General features: G+C 32.6%; 2 protein-coding genes across 2 annotated transcripts; both read left to right on the top strand.

The window, feature by feature from the left end:
• The first annotated feature begins 1,182 nt into the window (after positions 1-1,182).
• Positions 1,183-19,892, top strand: LOC128186554 (uncharacterized). The gene is made up of 2 exons (XM_052856372.1): positions 1,183-1,308; positions 18,477-19,892. Exon 2 carries the CDS (start codon positions 18,961-18,963, stop codon positions 19,645-19,647), a length of 687 nt encoding a protein of 228 aa, XP_052712332.1. The 5' UTR covers positions 1,183-1,308; positions 18,477-18,960; the 3' UTR covers positions 19,648-19,892.
• Positions 13,984-16,688, top strand: LOC128186553 (uncharacterized). The gene is made up of 4 exons (XM_052856371.1): positions 13,984-15,115; positions 16,176-16,278; positions 16,393-16,451; positions 16,671-16,688. Exons 1-3 carry the CDS (start codon positions 14,147-14,149, stop codon positions 16,428-16,430), a joined length of 1,110 nt encoding a protein of 369 aa, XP_052712331.1. The 5' UTR covers positions 13,984-14,146; the 3' UTR covers positions 16,431-16,451; positions 16,671-16,688.
• Positions 19,893-20,555: the final 663 nt, after the last annotated feature.

The following is a 20,555-nucleotide window of genomic DNA, read 5'->3' as shown; positions in this document are numbered from 1 at the left end:
AATTGTGAATAATGAATTAATAATTATAAAAAGAAAAGTATATTGAAAATTCATAAAACTGCTTGTTTCTGTCATTTTCGACTAAAAAATCTTCCGCACGAGAAAATAGTTCCCCCAAAACTAGTTTGTTCCTTGAATTCAAATGGATTTTCTTTATGTTCTGTTATCATTTGAAATTATGATCTTTCTGTGAGGTTTAATTAATAATCATGTTCTTTTAAAATATAATGAACATCTGTGCAATGAAATCAAAACGTAAAGAGTGAGATACCTTAAACTATAAATAATCATACTAACCATGGTCTGCTATTCGTGCCCATTTATTAACACGGCTTATGCACGGTGCATACTACAGTTATGTATTGTACAGCAAATCCGTGAACTGCCCTCAAAATGTTGTCTCATTTGCAGAGAATTATGGGTAACCCGTATTACAAAATTAAAGGGCCACGAAGCTTGAATAGTGATAGTAAACAAGTTTAGCTTTTTTTAAAAAGCTTACCGTCTTTAGAAAAACCCTAAACAGCAATTAGTTATCAAAGACAGTTTAATTCTTTTTATATAAATGTCACATTCCTCTACATAGCATGGCGAGTTGAACATTTTATGTCATGTGTCGTTTAAGCCTTCGTGTCTAAAATTGGGAACTGCGTACCCAAGTTTGTAAGCTGAGATCGACTATAGGGTAAAAGAGATCTTAGGTAGGGTCGTAGACTCGTATTATTTTTATGAAATCAAAGTTATTCCACTGTATTTATCTATCTAAGGTGCAAATAACTTTACCGATTTTAGGCATATCGCATCAATTTTGTTTATTTTGTATAAATATTTGAATAAACAATGCTAAACGAAAAACAAATAATTTCAATAGATATTATAGAATGTTACTTTCAACTAGTTGGACCTGAAAACCAAAGGCTGAATCTCATTTATAGCAATTTTGTATTGCTTTTTCGTTTTCTCACTTTTTAAGATTTGAAATCTACGAAATTTGTTAAGTCGTACATGAAAAAGATCATCAGAAAATTATCTCCCTTGCGCCGAGCAGTATTTTAACCTATGAAATAATTGTTAATTTTCACATCATGTATTTTCTACCAATCACAAAGGAAAGGAAGTGCACAACCCAGAGACTGTAAATTATTTCAACTCTTTATACCTTCTTCGAAGGAAGACGGTAATAAGAAACATTAGTCCCCAGTTTTTAGTGTATAACCTAATGCACGAATTACCTAGCCATAAAAGTAGAATGAATCTCTATTTACGCTGGCCTATATGTTTTCATTTGCATTGCACGGGTACATAGAAGTAAGTACATGAGTCATCCATAAAATTTATAGTCTTTTAACAAACGAATCATTTCAACACAGGTGTGCTTATTTCTCAAACCAAGTTCTCCTGAACAATGTGATTATAAAGTTACAATGATATAATTGTACATCGGTTTTAAAGGAGAATGGTCAAATTTTATACTTTACTATGCTGTAGAAATGGATTTCAAATGATCAACCACGATTAGAGTGTTAGTCGTAAATTATAAGCAAGATACAAAGATCACAATTCTTTGTTATGTAAACAAGACTCGTGTCCATGACCTTGGGTTTGATTACAAAATCCTGACCCTGCCCATTTTTAGACGGTGGCTATAAATAGCCACAGTCTATTGCTACGGTCCTGACCGGAAGAGTAATTCTCACGGGGACCCTAGCGGATAACGAACGATAACTCTGTTAGGTACATGTATGCAGTGTTATACATACAATGTTTTATCTACGTGTCGATTTCAGTATGAGAACTAATTTTAATCTTATCAGATATTTTAAGCATATTGCTGCTAATTATTTTGTACATACATTTAAATAATGTATGAAATTGTGTTTTCCGTTACCCTGTCAGTTTACGCGGTATTAATAATATAAGCACCAACTGCCAGTTTTGACGTTAAACTCTGTATCAGGACTGCATAAACTATATCACTGCGATAATTGGTCACAATAATTGCTTCTTGTTTTTTTTATGATATAAATAATTGTCAGAAACACACTATTTAAACTGGTTTGCCATTTCATATTTCAGCAATTATGCTTCATCGATAAATTCAACGCATTAGTTTTAGTTGAGCAGTATATTTTTGTTGTTGTAGCTAATTCCAAAGAATTCACAACAGATACTGACAATGAATATTACATAAATTACATTTTATTGAACTTCAACCGATCAATGGCACAGTTTCTTCTACAAGTGTGCATGTGTTTTCAAACACACAAAAAATTAAATTTGCGATACATAAATGTGTTTAATTTTCGACTGACCTGTGATTTACAATGTACCTTATTTTGTACCTCACTCAGTCTGTAGAAACAATAATTTTATTACAGGCACCTCGATATTCATCAGACAATATTTACTGCAGATGTTGACGCTTTACTTGCTGCTGACTTTCTCTCAAACACGCTAATCGACGTCGGCTTGTAAAATTCACGTGCAAATCGAGTCGCCATTTTAAATGTATTACGATGTTTTAAAGATTCTTAGTTCAGATTTTTTTTTACATATGCGTCTTATGGATATCACGGCGTGTCAGCTCGTGTATCTCTAATTTGCAGCGAACGGTAGCTTTTTTGTGAGAAAAAACATGCGATATTCCATATACATTTAATTAAGGTACATTGTGAACGGTAAATAAATGTAAGATATAATAATTTTGTTAACTTAACAGTAGCTGCAGAACTGTAGCTCTCCGGTCTGTCAATATTTTTTTTCCCGGAGAGCTACAGTTCTGCAGCTAACTAAACAGTTTCTGTCGAATTTTTTTTACAATGAACTGAATAACGCAATTCGATGAGCGAAGTACAAATAGCGACTTTAATTCATATGCGCCCGTCTCTGCTAAATGTATTTTATCTTTTCTTTGGGGGCATTTTTTCACTAACAGATAACATTATTTACATTTGTACGTAAAAATCGCCCCGTTTGTTCTCAAATGATTTTTTACTCGCGAGTACAATTCTATTATGAACTTTCTTCGACATTTAACATGCATTTACAAATAGGCGGGCCTATATAAATGCGCCAGTTTGTTGCGACTCGCAATTGAAATACACACCGGTTAGAAAGTGTCATCACTTAACGCAATGCTACATAAGCCGTAGCGTATACATCCATGCTATATTTGCGATAAATAATGAAACATGAAGGCAAAAAAAATGTGCTTCATAGATGACTGTAGAATTCTGCTGAGCTACAGAACTATAGCTTCCCGAAAATATTGCCGGGATTTGCGAACCCTAGATCTATTGTCTAGTACATGCAAAGAATAAAATTAAAGAGAATGGGTGAATAAGGCGTGTAAAATGCCCATATGAGGAATGATTAGATACGGCAAAATTAAAATATCATTAAATCTGATACTTTTTTAAAAAAATTAATTAAAAACAATGTAATTTAACGTAACATCGGGTTGTGATCTTTAAATATTTTAAATACTTGCAATATATTGATTTAAACTTGCGTATGAGTGTCAAAACTTCCTAATAGTGTAATTTGTATAACTTTAATGCATTTTCTTTCATAGAGTTGGTCTGAGCTCAATATTTTTTTTTACCGTCTAAATGTGGTTTAATGGATTTTAAACCGATTTTACTCAACAAAAATGTTGAGAGATGACCCACTACAGTTCAAAAATGTCATTTTGTAGCTCAACAATTGAATGTTTTAGAAATATAATATAAGTCCGTAAATTCGTGGTCATAGCCTCATATAGCATTTAAACAACACACTTTGTTGTGAATGAAATGGCTCAGTGGTTAGAGCATCAGCCATAAGGAAACTTAATAGAACTTGGGTTTTTAGGTTGTGGGTTCGATACCACCAAACTTAAAAGATTTATTATTTTTTTCTTATCTTTTTGAAATATTTCAAACTGAAAATACATGTAGTTAGAAATTACCATTTTGTAAACTTGTATAATAACATATCAAATATATTTAATTGAAAAAATGTTAAATTTGAAATTGTATTTTACGACTAAACCAAATGGGCAGTTGCACCATCTTATTCCCCCATCTTCTTTATATACATAGCTGTACGGTCAGAAAAACGTGCGTTCAACTTGAATTTTGTTTGTTTGGTGTTTTTAAAAACTTATTTTGTATAGTTAATCAATATTTGTCGTAAGTTTACTAGAAAAGTATAATGGAGCAAGTAATTTATGCGTATTAAAGTGTACTAAGAAGCGATAAAATATAGCATGTGACTTTCCCGAATTCATTTAAATGATTTGAATAAATCTATTGCTAAATACAATAGAACAAATGTCTAAAACGTTGATTAATGAAACTGCCGCGACTGAATGTTGTATTATTTTTTTTTTAAATTTCATTCACTTTCGCTGTGAGCAAATGGAAATAATCCACTAAAGTCGAAGATAACATTGATTTACTCTTCTGTTTCATGATGACGTGCATTCCAAAAGCAATACCAATTTTATCAAACAGGTTCTTGTAAACCCATTCCGTTTTCTTTACACCTAAATGTATTAACTGACTATGAGGAAAAAATCAAATGTGATGGTCCACAAGACTGCAACTTTTTCCCCGTGAAGAAATTGAGGGAAAATGCTGTAGAGAGGGACAATTAACATACTATATGTATGCCCAAATAGTTAGTAAAAGTAAGTATTTTATCATGCCAAAGCTTTATTTGTTCTCGTTACTTGAGAAATCTACAATATATTTAAAGCACAATAGTCCAATCCACACTTTTCAAAAGTTGTTCCCCTTTGCAGGGTCAACCCAAAGGTCAAAAGGGAAAAACCCAAAATTCACCTTCTTCAAACAATCAAATATTTGGGCGAACTGTGATGAAATCTCTTTGGATTTGATTTAATATTCATTCAATATGTGGTGGCAACCCACATATTTAATGAGTCATTCAAACGGGGTTTTAATGTCAACTGATATACACATGTAGATACAAACATACATGTGTATTGATACAAAATATAGATACAAACTTCTATAAGAAAGACTACTGTGATAAATCTTTGGGTTTTCCCACAAATATGACGACCAAGAGACACAGCATTTGTAAAGTGTAGATCGAGATCACAACTACGATTTCCACAGAATTATTCATGTAGGAAACTCACGACCAGTTGTGCGAGTAAGCGTTAAGTATCAGTGCATGTATGCGATACTGGCCGCGGTTTTCGACAAAAATAATTATCATACATCACTCATTGTTACTTTCAAACGACGCCACCGTCTAACAGTACTTTCAGTACTTTGATTAAAACTGGTAATCATATTCGAACTCGTTCAAACTACACCTTAGACGGGCCTAGAAATGCCACCTTGGTATTGTCATAAATACCTGGCACAGTGTTAATGCTTTGTTGTATGACCCGCATTAAACAATCCTACTATCATTGTTTGTGTCTACCATTCTACTATTACTTCACACCTACTGCAAAACACGTTGTTTATAGGAACGTAGTTCGTGACACCAGTGTCACAAAACAGTATCTAATGGTATTATATTTTTTTTTTACATATTAGTATCCTGTAGGGTCCCTCTTAAACGTTCCTGTGTAACTAGTTTTTTCTCGGTTTTTTTTTTTTTTTGCATGAAATTTCAAAATTTCGTTATTTTTAGCATCTGTTATATGGTTGTTCGATGTATGCTTAATATTGTCCAATCCATGGTTAAAAAGCTCATTACTGCATTAATTCGCGATATTTTTTTTTAAACAAATTCACCGATTTTTTATTGATGCAGGTATCAAAGAAATTTTTCAACCAATCAGAAGCGCCGATATCTCATCAAACGAATAAATATTAAATGATTCAAGAGGAAACCAGAAAATTTAATAAAAAAATATTTATACTCGAGCCACAATTGACGCATGATCAAAAGAAAAATTCTAAGGATGTTCGAAGCATGGATAAATCACCGTAGATATCGATAACAAAATAGTTCTGTTGAGTTAATAATTTTGAATGAACATATCCTATATGCTTCATTAAATATATCTTTCAAATAAAACATTTTAGCAAGTTTTGCTGTGTTATTTTGTCACTTAACAGGATTAATATGCCTGAATACTTTACGGTTCTCTTTCTCTCTCTCTCCCTCTCTCTCTCTCTCTCTCTCTCTCTCTCTCTCTCTCTCTCTCTCTCTCAAACACAATTGACAAGTTCTATCTTTTTATCTATCTAAAGAATATCTATCTATCTATATATTTATATATCTATCTTCCTTTCTACTGTTTATCATCTGTCTGCGCATGTGCTAAGCTCGTTGTCAAGGACGTAAGTCTGGCCTTAACTTAGTTCGATACTAGTGTTTACGGCCAGGCGTAAGCCTCTTAGTGAAACGCAGTTTACGGCGGACTAAATTTTCAGGGGCCCGTTTCACTAAAAGGCGTAAGATACGACGAAACTTAAGTTAGGCCTTTGGGCGTACGCCAAAATTTAGTCCAGCGTTTCACTAAGAAGCGTACGCCTGGCCGTAAACACTAGTATCGGACAAAGTTAAGGCCAGACTTACGTCCTTGACAACAAGCTTAAGCACATGCGCAGACAGATGATAAACAGTAGAAAGGAAGATGTATATATATATATATATATATATATATATATATATATATATATATATATATATATATATATATATATATATAATATATATATATTCTTTAGATAGATAAAAAGGTAGAAACTTGTCAATTGTGTTTGCGTGAGAGAGAGAGAGAGAGAGAGAGAGAGAGAGAGAGAGAGAGAGAACCGTAAAGTATTCAGGCAGTGACAAAATCACACAGCAAAACTTGCTAAAATGTTTTATTTGAAAGATATAGTTGATGAGGAATATAGGATATGTTCATTCAAAATTATTAGCTCAACAGAACTATTTTGTTATCGATATCTACGGTGATTTAACCATGCTTCGAACACCCTTGGAATTTTGATCATGAGTCAATTATGGCCCGAGTATAAATATTTTTTTATTAAACTTTTCTGGTTTCCTCTTGCTATACCATTGAAAGAAAATCAGTGAAATAGTTAAAAATAGAAAATATAACGAATTAATGTAGTAATGAGCTGTTTCACCATGGATTGGACAACATTAAGCAAAATATTATACAACAGGGGCCCGTTTCACTAAAAGGCGTACGCCTGGCGTAACCTTACGCCTGTCGTAAGTCCGGACGTAAGTCAAATATTTGGACTAAGGTCCGTTTCACTAAAAGGCGTAACTTTGCGCCCGTCTTAAGTTAAGACAAAAATCTACGCCTAGCCAAGGGTAGTCGTAACTTAACGAGGCCGAGTACAGAACGAGTACGCACGCTTTCGCGCAGCGTTTCATTTGTATTGTGACGTCATCTTTTTGCTTGGTTGACGCCATGGCGTGATAGTTTCAACTGCAGATATTCAGCGAAAATTGTTGAAAACAGCTCGTTTGATGCGTAAAATTGATATCATATTGTGGAATAAACATAAATGTCTCGAAGTATAAGCTATATTTGGGCTCGGGTCGAAAACATGAAGAAGGTTCAGCAAGCCTAACCCTCTGTCACGTTTTTTTTATACAGCCTATATATAGCTTAATTCATATATTATAAGACAGTAACCATGTATTTTATATTAATGACCCTTAATATGTGATGTTATATATTTTTTTATTACATAAATATGTCTGAAGGTTTTAATAATACTATACAGATCATTTTTTCCGCCTTTGTCAAATAAAAAATAGCCATTATCTTACAAATCTGGGAAATTGGGCATACAAAAATCAACTTTGATAAGACCCCTGGAACAAACCAGGAGGTAAAAGTTTTTGTCATGGACCATTTGATGCCTTTTAGCAATAACTTTAATATGTAGAACAGAAAAATAAATCCCTAGGGCAGAAGTTTTAAAAAAAATGTGCAAAATTGATACATTTCAAGCAAAACCCCATAGGGTCCTATGTTAAAGATTAACAAACTTTGAGATGACCCCCTTAACAAACGGTGTGGTAAATGTCTTATTTTTTAATCCTAATATAATAATCTTATCAGTAGAAATTCATGTAAAGAATTTCATCCAAAAATCTAGGGCAGAACAAATTAGACCCGGCCTCGTTAAGGCGTAAACGGGAATTGACTGCTAATTCTGTTGCTGAGAATATCGGTGCTGACCGTAATGTTAAATTGTACAATTTGTCATGTAAATTTAATTAATTTCATATGAAATTAACAAAATAGAGAGTTTTGATAGGTGGTACCAATTCTCGAATAGAAACTTTCTTAGCATGTGTTATGTACATTCTGTATATTTGCACTTGCCGTTTACATGTAAAATGACATAATTAGAAAATCGATATTTAGTTTTCATTTTATTATTTTTATTCAATAATTTGATTTACGTATCATATTTTCTTTTTTTAGTTAATTGGGCAATGAATAATGCAGAAAATATACATACAGGATGCACATGTAGTACAAAGGTATATTTCTATAAGAAATGTTCATCCCCCCCCACATTACCTCCACCCAAAATATGTGTGAGCGGGATATTTTGACATTTCAAACTCACTAAGCGAATTATTGACTTTTATATTTTCCTCTTTTTTTATTTCTTTTTTATGTGAGTAAAAGGTGTTAGCCTAGGTTCTTAAACTAAGGTTAATAATAAAAGTATTTTCAGTATTGTTAAAATGTTAATTCCAAGATATGATGAAAGCTCCACCTATGTTTATTCGGGCTTTATTGGATTTGATCACTCCCCGACCAAAATTATCACCTCATAATACTCAAAGAATGATTCCTTATTCCTTATATGAAGCCTCGTTCAATATACTAAATACACATGTAAGTGTACTTGGGTAGTTTATGTTGAGTCCATCATAGGTCTGACACATACATCTGTACCTTGGATCTAATAACTTTGGTGAAACATTTACAAATAAACGTGCATGCACTTTTAGTTTGTATGTACCCTTTCACTTAAATAATTCGAAAAAAAAAATAACTTCGGAAACAAATTGTGTAAAAAAAAAAAAAAAAGAAGACTTGGAATTCATCAATTATTTCCGACGTAATTTTTGCTCCACATTTCACCTTGACACAAATCTTAATAAGTAATAAATATATTTATCCGAGCCTCTTCCTTTTTTTTTTTCATTTTTTTATTGTTTTGTTTTTATTTTTTTTCTTTGCATGAAATATTAAAATTTCGTTATTTTAAGTATCTGTTGTATAATTTTTCGATGCTTGCTTAATATTGTCCAATCCATGGTTAAACAGCTCATTACTGCATTAATTCGCTATATTTTCTATTTTTGAACAAATTCAATGATTTTCTTTCAATGATATAGCAAGAGGAAACCAGGAAATATGATAAAAAAATATTTATACTCGGGCCATAATTGACGCATGATCAAAAGAGAAATTTCAAGGGTTTTCGAAGCATAGTTAAATCACCGTAGGTATCGATAACAAAATAGTTCTGTTGAGTTAATGATTTTGAATGAACATATCCTATATGCTTCATTAAATATATCTTTCAAATAAAACATTTTAGCAAGTTTTGCTGTGTGATTTTGTCACTTTACAGGATTACTATGCCTGAATACTTTAGACAGTCTCTCTCTCTCTCTCTCTCTCTCTCTCTCTCTCTCTCAAACACAATTAACAAGTTTGTATCTTTTTATCTATCTTAAGAATATATATCTATCTATATATCCATATGTTTATCTATCTATCTATCTTCCTCTCTTCTGTTTATCATCTGTCTGATCATGTGCATAAGCTCGTTGTCAAGGACGTAAGTCTGGCCTTAACTTAGTCCGATACTAGTGTTTACGGCCAGGCGTACGCCTCTTAGTGAAACGCAGTTTACGCCGGACTAAATTTTGGCGTACGCTCTAAGGCCTAACTTAAGTTTCGTCGTATCTTACGCCTTTTAGTGAAACGGACCCCAGATACTTAAAATAACGAAATTTTAATATTCATGCAAAAAAAAACCCCCAAAACAAAACAAACAAACAAACAAAAACGAAAACAATGGAAGAGGCTCGGATAAATATATTTATTACTTTCATATTAAGATTTGTGTCAAGGTAAAATGTGGAGCAAAAATGACTTAGGAAATAATTGATGAATTCCATGTCTTTTTTTAACACAATTTGTTTCCGAAGTAAACAGGGTTTTTTCAGAATTATTTGAGTGAAAGGGTACATACAAACCATAAGTGCATGCATGTTTATTTGTAAATGTTTCACCAAAGTTATCAGATCCAAGGTACAGACGTATGTGTCAGACGTATTATGGACTCAACATAAACTACCCAATTACACTTATATTTGTATTTAGTATATTGAACGAGGCTTCATATAAATTTGAAGTTAATAAAGAGTAGGTGTATTTAGCCTACGAAATAAAATCTATTTAATCTGCAGTCAGTGTTTTGCATCGGTTATATGATGAATACATTATCTAATATTTAAAAAAAAAAAATTAGGGACTTTTGACGACTCAAAAACATAGTTGGAGCTTTCATCATATTTTGGTATTTACATTTTAACAATACTGAAACTACTTTTGTGATTAACCTTCGTTTAACTACCTAAGCTTACACCTTTAACTAACCAAAAATGAAATAAAAAAAAGAGTAAAATATAAAATTCAAAAATCCACTGAGTGAGTTTTAAATTTCAATATATCCCGCTCACACATATTTTGCGTGGAAGTTGGGGAGGGGGGTGAAATGCTTGAAATGCTAGACATTTCTGTGTACTATATGTGCATCATGTATGTATATTTTCTGCATTATTCATTGCCGAATTTACTAAAATATATGAAACGTAAATCTTATTGAATAAAAATAATCGAATGAAAACTATATATCAATTGTCTAAATATGTCTTTTAACATGTAAACGGCAAGTGCAAATATAAAAAGAATGTGCATAAATCTTGGTAAAAAAGTTTCTATTCGAGAATTGGTACCACCTATCAAAAACTCTCTATTTTCTTAATTTCATATGAAATTAATAAAATTTACATGACAAATTGTACAATTTAACATTACCGTCAGCACCGATATTCTCAGCAACAGAATTAGCAGTTAATTCCTGTTTACGCCATAAGTTACGACTACCCTTGGCTAGGCGTAGATTTTTGTCTTAAAGCTGACATGAATTCATAAATACGCATTATTTCCCTTTTATCTCCGACTACCGCCATATTAGTTTTCGATTTCTATTGTTCTACTCATCGCTACACACACCCTTATATAAGACCGAGAGCATTATTCATGCTTCACCGCATTCAGGTATTTCATTCACCCGAACACGTTACCTTGGACGAAAAGACGTGTAGAAACACGTTGGGAACAAAAATAAAATGACAACCACTTCACTGGCAAGGCATATCCAATGAATGACGAAACAAAACAGACTGAAATCCAGCCACAGATACTTCAAAAATCCTCGATAAGTGTAGACCGTTTTCCTGTGTATATTATAACATCGCACATGCGCAAACTACACACTGTGGCAGATCGAGCAATGTCAATGATCGCATGGATTTTAGAAACGGACTCAGTAGCTATTCCAGTTAACGCCATCTTAATCTTAAAATAGTAACAACCGGAAGGCACCTGGTAGCCATATTTGCATGCTATAGTGTACGGAGATTGGATCATATAGATAGATCGAGGTAAGTTTCACTTGATGGACTCTTATGTTGATGACAGTGGTGTGTAAGCTGTGTTGGTGTTTGGGTTTACTATGTGCTTTGCCAAGAACCCTTTAAAACCTGTTAATTTTCTTTAAATAAAATAAAACCAATATAAGAATATCCGCAGGAAAGGTCAATACATTTGTATATTTTGTGATTTCTTGACTTAGATAAGAAGTAGCATCCATTTAAACATGCTAAATGATTTTTCAAATGCTATTGATGGTTATTGAAATTGAAATTCTTTTCTGTAACGTTGCACGTTTTTGCACGATTTTTTTGAAACTAAGTAGATTGGTCAACACAGTAATTTGGTCTCAATCTAATTACCTGCCCTTGATATAGTCCATTTCTTTTTATACTTCAGATATTCTTTCAAACATAATGTCATTAAGAAGGCAGATTGACAACGATATTCTCATTAAAAAAAAATTATTAATTTATTTGTATCATTTTAGGACTTCAGAGAGTAAAGAGTGACACAGTGCTTGAATTTTTTCATAGAAGGTAAATACATATATATATATATATTACATATGCATAACCAATTTATGCCTGATATTTTCATTTCATCATTTTCTTCATTTTCATATTATTTTATTTGGTTTGTTTTCTTTATTTTTTTCTTTTTAGTATATTTCTTTGTCTTGTACATTTTGTTTACTTTATGTTTGTGTGTCTGTCTTCATTTTTTGTTTGGTATTTCATTTTGCACAGCATTTATGGTAAAAATTCAGATAACACTCACCGTTTTGCACATAATCATGGTACTTACGTACTTAAATGTTAGTGAAATATATTTGAAGCACAAAGACCGTGCTAACTTCATGAAATTTCTACATCATGAAGTGTGCGACAGATTAAAAATTGAATATTCGAAGGTGAACCGAGTAAGTTTATTATATAAAGTGAAGCGAATTCAGAAAGAAATAGAAAAACTTAAGAAATACACAAACAAAGAGAAGTTGAACAAGTATGTGAACAATATATTTGAGTTACCCAATATGAAAAAAACCTCAAGTGATGGAAGTGGATGTGAACAAAAACAGTCGAATTCATCCATGGAGAGAGAAGAGAATTTCAAGGAAGATACATGTAATACAAGGCTGCAGGAGATAATATCTGAGCAGAGCATTGTGATTACTCATTTGAGGAGGGAAAATGCAGGTCTCAAAGACAGAATAAGGTCTTTTAATGTAAAAAATACAAACAGAAAAATAAAAAAAACAAACAGAAAAAATAAAAAAATTAGAAAATGTCATAAAAAAAATGAAGAAAAAAGAAAATGTTCAAAAAAATGACAAAAGTGTACAGTGTAATAGCATAAAAAATGTGATTGCTCAGTTAAAAACTGAAATTGATTATTTGCTGTCTCAGAAAGAAAATGAAAATGTTGATGATGATTTTGTACATGTAAAAAAAAATGTTGATTTTAGGGAGAGTGGGAAAGGGAAGCCATATAATTTTAAATTAAGAAACTTATACTACAATTTTAGAAGCAGGAACATAGGTTTGGTTCATATTGGACCAATAATTCAATGTGTTTTAGATTTATTTGATATCAATGTTGAAAATCTTCCCTCCAAAAGTACAGCAGCAATTTTTACAAGTGAAATGGGTGTTGTGTCCAGAAATCAAATTAATGAAGAAATGAAAAATAATTGTAACATAACAATGCATAGAGACGCTACCACAAAAAAGAGAAAACATTTTTATGGAGTTCAATTTAATACTGGTGAGAAAGTTTTGTCTGCAGGTGTGAGAGAGGTGTGTGATGGAAAGGGTGAGACATGTCGATGTAACGAGAGAAATTTTATGTGATATATCGCAGAAAGAGGGTGAGAGTGAGAATATTTTAAATAACGTTTCATGTTTTATGACTGACAGGAGTGCGACTGAGCAGAAAGTGAACGATATTTTAGCTAGAGACATTGATCATGCTGTACATTCTTTTAAATGTTCTGTTCACCCCCTTTTACAGTTTTCTGATGTATGCATTGAAGAGATTTTTAATATTGAGCAAGAGTTGTGTTTTAAATTTCCTGGCTATACCCATTCTTTAAGAGAGCCTTTTATTTTGTTTCTTTTAAAATCTGTGTCAAAATTATTTTACAAAGATGGGACAGGTGACCCAAATATTTGACAGGTTTACATGAAAAACCATGGTGTGGAAAATTGTAAATATTAGAGGTAACCGTTTTAATGTTTTATTTTATAATGCTGCTGGTACTTTTTTATGCACAAACATATATTGCAGTATTTTTATTCTTTGAAAAGTTCTTACAATTTTATTCAGAATTTTATTGTTTTATGCTTGCAAAACAAAACATTTTTAACTCTACTGAGAGCTCTGGGTATTATTTGTAAAATTATTACTGAACCATATTTTGTTAAAGCTACAGAAGTTGGAAACATTTTACTTATGGGCAGTGTATTCCAGAGACTTTTATATGTTTTAGATTTATTGGTAGAAAACCCTATTTTAGCATTGAATAACGAAGTTTCACTTTTTTATGGTCCTTGTTTTTATGATGGTGTCTTTGATTTTTTACTTAAAACTTCGCTTAACAACGATCTTACTTGTGTTTTTATAAAACGTTTATGTTCTGTTTTAAAAAGCAAAGTTTCAAAATTGTTTCATGAATTTTTAAAAGGAGGGAAGTATTTTAATGTTCATCAAGGTGATTTACCTGAATGTAACTCATGTTCAACTAATAATATATGTTTAGAAAGACTTATGGGTCAATTGGATTTTAAACTTAAAGTAGCTTCTACCTCAACTGTCAACAGCGTAGAAAGCTGTATTTTATATTCCAACAACAGAACAGAAAATTGGCTTAAAGATAAAGATCCGAAAGAGCAGCAAGAAATTATAGACAGTGCAAGATCACAAAATCGAGTTTTTATGAAAAAGGACAGAGAGAGACAAGAGGAACTTTTTATTAAACAAACGAAGATTTTAGAACAAAAAGAGAATGAAGCAAAGAGAAAGAAGGAGAGAAAAGTTAATCAAATAGAGAAGGCAATAGAGGACATGAGAACAGTAGGGTTATGGGAGAGTGAAGAAAAGATCAAGGAGGAGGTGGAAAAATTGAGAACCAAAAAGGAGAAAATGGAAAGCCTAAAAAATCAAATAAACATATACAAAAAAGTGTTCGAGATTGACAAACATTTTAAAGAACTTTTACAATTCTCATCAAAAGGCAAAATATATGACATAAGCAAATTACAACAAAATCTTACAAAACTAATAATGTTAAGGAGAAATACACCGAAATACAAAGCAAGTGACTTAGTGGGCAAAGCCATCATACATACATGGACACTGGAGAATGGAGAAAATAAAGAGTATGAAGGAGAGATAAGAGGATTCGAAGATGGTGTTTTCAAAGTAATTGAATATCAGATACGTCAAGTATTTCATCCTAACAATGAGGAGTTTACACTGTTTCACATATATAATCAATGCATTAAACTTATATGCATGGCACTTAATAACATTATGAATTTTGTTAAACATCCTTTAAATAAATAAACAAGGGGCCCAAAGGGCCTTTTAAATGGTAACTTTATAATAAAACAACACTGTAAAGGGTCCACCGAAGTAAATAATTAGAGAATATTTTTATAAAAATACTGTATATAATATGCATTTCTATATGGTTACTACCTACGACTAAAAGAATGATTTTTAAGGTGTAAATAAATAAATAAAATCCATATTAAGCAGTTTCCCATTCTAAAAATTATCAGATATTCCCTATTAGAAGAAAGCATCAAGATTTTTTTTTTTTTTTTTTTACAAATATTGTGAATCGTTTGCCATATATGTAATGAATCTCTTCTCAGTCTCTTTCTCCTGACAAATTTAATTTAAACTTTGTCCACAATTACATACTCTAACAGGCTTAGTTTTTAACTTTTTAGCTTATTTTTTAATCATATCTCCCAAATTTGAGGAAAATGTTCATGATTTTCAAAAAGAGGGGTGGTGGTGTGCAAAAAACAAAAGAAAATCACCTCCAACTCTCTGTAATAATTAATATTTTGATATATTATTACACATGTATAATTTTATACATCTATTTGAAAAGACATCAGTAAACGTTTTATTCTTCATCATGATGCATTCACTACTCATCATCATTGGTTGTATGTTTATGTCTTAATTGTGCATGTTTTTAAATGTTATTTGTTCATATTAATGTTTTTGGTGTAAGGTGTATTGCCTAAATGTTCAGTTAAATTCATTTTGATATAAATGTACAGTACTTCAAATATGTAATTATGAACGAATTAGCCACATGCCTTAATTAATTGCAAATATTATGTGCAAGTAATAAGAATAGAAAAAATTTTGGAACAAGAAATGATATTAAAGGCTGTGTACTTGAACTATAAAACATTTTCCTGATAAGGACAGGATTATAATTCTATAAATTATATTTCAGGTTGTGTACTGGGATGATAAAGAGAAGAAGGAAGGCAATGAGTTTGAACTAACAGAGAGAGAGATTAATACTGACATACAAGAAGGAAATCTTTTTATAAAAGGTATATTTTTTTTGGCATTCACTGCTTTTTGGTACATAAATTTATTTACAGTATTTGTTTTCTCTTTTATATAAAGGTAATATGTTTATTTATCTCTTATTTATTTTATTTCAGATACAACCAACCTGGATCACTGTTATTCAACATTTTGAACAAGACTATAAGTACAGACGGTAAGAGTTATCTTTCATTTTATTCATTTTCTTGGTTGGGAGAAAGTTAGAGTTATTGCCCTTTGGTACAATAGTCTTTACTCTGCTATTAGTGATTTTAGCAAGTTAATTATTCATAACCAAGGAACCAATGAAATGTGTTTTATATATAGCCATGTTTTGAAGGTCAAGACCTATTGGTATTATTTTTAAATCTGAGTTCTCATTTTCTAATTTTAGGTGGAATAGCTAAACGGAGCGTTTTTGTAGGAACGGATGGAAACGATATTACGTTGTTACTTTCTTGGATTGACTATCGTTTAGCTACTGTGTTGGATGTATTGCCGCCGGGGTTTTAAAAATAATGCAGACGTTATGCATTCTGCATGAACGACACACGTGTTCGATGTGCATGCGAAGTAAGGCAGCACTATCTGTGCAAAATATTACGGATATATTGGAAATTCTTTCAAAGAATAAATATATTTTGTATTTTATTGATTGTTGTTTCCTTAATTATTTATTACATTTTACATGTACTACATTGTGTAAATCATGCACTTAGAAGTCCGTGCAACCTGAATGTCTCGATCAAAAAGCAACCGACCATAACTTTCTCAACCGGTATATATACCCCCAGTGACAGTAGAGGGGCGATCGAAACTAATATGGCGACCAAATGCTTTTATGAATTCATGTCAGCTTTAACTTAAGGCGGGCGCAAAAATACGCCTTTTAATGAAACGGACCTTAGTCCAAATATTTGACCTAAGTCCGGACTTACGACAGGCGTAAGGTTACGCCGGGCGTACGCCTTTTAGTGAAACGGGCCCTTGGCAGACAGTGGCCACGTTTTCTACATGACAGGTATGAGCAGCTAAGGTTTTGAGTAACCCTTTCTCCTATTACAATGAAGCACATTGAAGTGGTAAAAATGTTCGTTTGAATGGAATATTCTAAACTGTGTATCGAACGTCAATTGTTACATAAGACACACCCATTTCTTTTGAAACGAGGAAAACAGTATTCATCACAATGCTTTCGGAACGGCCCCTCTTCTCAACAACACAAGCTGGAAATTAACACACGTACATTATACACAAAAACAAAAACTTTCTTTCTTTCTGTCTCTTTCTTTCCAACTATGTTCAGAAACAGTGATATTGTTCAAAATAAGAATATTTTTAGTAACAAATTTGTGTTTTGAACTTCCTGTTACATGTACTGTATTGCAAATAAAGAAAAGTTGTTTTTTTTTTACAACATATATTCACATGTTTAAGTTTTTCGTTCTAGAGGGGTAAGTTAGATATGCGCGGGGCATGAAAAACATAAACGGAGAAAATATCGGAATTCAGCTTGTGTCAACATTTCGGTCCGCAGCCCTGCTTGTGTTGTTTAAAAGATGAGCGCGGTTCTGAAAGCATTGTTACGAATACTGTTTTCCTCGTTATAAAAGAAATGGGCGTGTCTCATGTAACAATTGACAATCGATACAAAGTTGAGAATATTCCATTCAAACAAACATTTTTACCACTTCAATGCGCTTCATTGTAGGGGTAAGTTAAACTATTTTATACTTTTGTAATTTAACTACGGCTCAGTCTTTTTACATTTCTGTGGAGTTTATATTAAGTATTTTTTTGTCACTTTTGATATACTGGTTTTACGAGGTAGAACTGTTAAACATAGGTGCTTGCTCGCACGTGTTTCTGTGTGGTCACGTGTCGAGTGTGTGTGCTTTATATTGGGATATACATTGTAACTGCATGATATACTTGTATTTTGCCGTGTAGTACGGTGTACTTGTATATTGTCCGTGTTGTACGGAGTATTTGTGTATCGTTTTGACGTGGTTTTTCTATGTTAAGTAGTGTGATACTCTTAACGTTATGCAGTGTTCGTATTCGCTGTGGTTTCGTGCTATTGTATGGCGTGCTGTTGTTGCCATAAAGTTATATTTTAGTTTTTGCGACTTAGCCTATGTTTATGTAAGGTATATTAATCATGTAACTCAAAATATGTTTATTTGTTTAATTTAATAAGGTCCCTATCCAGTTTCTGGCAGTCCATCGCCGTGGTTATACCTTTCTGCCACTGTCTCAAACCATGCCATATCTACCCACTCCTATTCTACATGCCCGTGATGGAGACTTGGGACAACAGAAAACTTAAACATTTTATTGTTCTTGTTATGTATAAATTACGTATATTTGTTTGGTTTTATTTTATATATAAAATTGTAAATATAAATCGAATCCTGTTGTGTTTGACTGAACAGTCACGACGGCTGTCGTGACAAAATGGTGTCAGAAGTGGGATAGCTGTTCAGTCAACACATATTTTTGTAGTTTATTTTGGATATTGTTCTTAAGAATTTATACTTCTGTTATATTTTTCAGTGGAATGGCAGATTTTTTTTTGTGGCGTTGATATATGGAAGGGCCCCGAAGGGAAAAAGGTTGCTCAGGTTGTGTATATGTAATAACTCTCGAGTGTTGAGAGGTCAGGTATATTGATACTAGAAGCAATGTTTTTTTTTATATATATATATGCCTTTTCTTTTATAAGAATTATTTTGTTCATTGTTGTGTTAGTTAGCGTAGTTAAGATGGGATCGCCAACACTACAGGAGCTAACAGAACACGGGAGAAAGATGGAGTTGAATGGGACAGACCTTCAGAAATTTATCTTGGATCAGCAAACTCATTATCGGGAGTTGAGAGCAGCAGAGAGATCTAAGGAGAAAGAGGAGAGAGAGTATCAGCTGATGAGAGAAGAACTGGATTTGGAGAGGATGAAGTTAGCGGAAGCTAAAGGTATTGCTGAAGCTGAAAGTAAGTACAAAGAGACGTTACTAAAGCTTGAACAACAGTTACAAGAAACTAAAGCTGATATGTCTAGTAATGCTTCTGCCAAAGTGCCTAAAATGCCTTTCTTTGAAGAAACAAAAGATGATATTGATTCATATTTACGTCGTTTTGAGCGTTATGCTACAGCACAGAAGTGGAACGGCGAAACATGGGCGGTAAACCTTAGTGCGTTGCTACGGGGAAGAGCGTTGGACGTATACTCTCTTCTGCCACAAGAGAGGGCCCTAGACTATGCAAGCCTGAAGGCAGCTCTGTTGAAACGTTTCGAGAAGACTGAGGATGGATTTACGGCGGGTGTCGTGACAATGCTTAAAAAGAATAATAAGATAGACAAACCAGCTTGAAAAAGATTTTTTACTAGTATATTGAACCTATGTAAACAAAAACAGGGCACGAGCCTTGTTTACATGACGAAGAATTATGAGCCCTGTATCTTGCTTAAAACTCAACGACTGGCACCCAAATTTCATTTGATCATTAGAAATGCATTCCTAAAGCATTGCAAGTAATAAAAACAGAAAAATAAAATTTGACTAAAATCGTGACCATGCCCCTTTAAAGGAGAATGGTCAAATTTTATATTTCTAATTTCAACCACGATTAGAGTGTTAGTCGTAAAATTATAAGCAAGATACAGAACTCACAGTTCTTTGTTATGTAAACAAGACTCGTGTCCTGTTTTTGTTAACTTTGGTTTAATATACCAGTAAAAGTTCTTTTAAATTCTGGGTTTCTCACTGCTAATTTATTTTGAGCATATATAAACAGTCGCTAATGTTTGTCGCATCGATTTTAATTTATGTCTTAATCTGGAATTTTCTTTTTAACACTCCAAATCTAAACAATAACATGACCTTGGGTTTGTTTACAAAATCCTGACCCTGCCCATTTTTAAAACTGGTAAACAATTCCAACTCGTTCAAACTACACCTTAGACGGGCCTAGAAATGCCACCTTGGTATTGTCATAAATACCTGGCACAGTGTTAATGCTTTGTTGTATGACCCGCATTAAACAAACCTACTATCATTGTTTGTGTCTACCATTCTACTATTACTTCACACCTACTGCAAAACACGTTGTTTATAGGAACATAGTTCGTGACCTGGTCGGATTTTCAACCTACTTTTTCATAGACGTTCGAAGACAATGCGACCGAAAGTTACGAAGGAAAACTCTTGTACCCTAATAGGAAAAACGAATTTTAGGAATGGCGTATTTATATGATAAACTAAATTAAAAATTTTATGAC

This window comes from Crassostrea angulata, chromosome 6, assembly GCF_025612915.1.
Source record: "Crassostrea angulata isolate pt1a10 chromosome 6, ASM2561291v2, whole genome shotgun sequence".
Taxonomy (NCBI): Eukaryota; Metazoa; Mollusca; class Bivalvia; order Ostreida; family Ostreidae; genus Magallana; species Magallana angulata.
Note: the sequence above shows the minus strand (reverse complement) of the source record. Positions and strands in the feature narration are given on the sequence as shown.

Coding starts and splice junctions, on each gene's coding strand:
- LOC128186553 (XM_052856371.1), top strand. CDS start 14,147: ATGGGCAGTGTATTCCAGAGACTTTTATATGTTTTAGATTTATTGGTA. Junction 15,116..16,175: donor TCGAAGATGGTGTTTTCAAA/GTAATTGAATAT, acceptor ATTATATTTCAG/GTTGTGTACTGGGATGATAA. Junction 16,279..16,392: donor AGGAAATCTTTTTATAAAAG/GTATATTTTTTT, acceptor ATTTTATTTCAG/ATACAACCAACCTGGATCAC.
- LOC128186554 (XM_052856372.1), top strand. CDS start 18,961: ATGTTTTTTTTTATATATATATATGCCTTTTCTTTTATAAGAATTATT.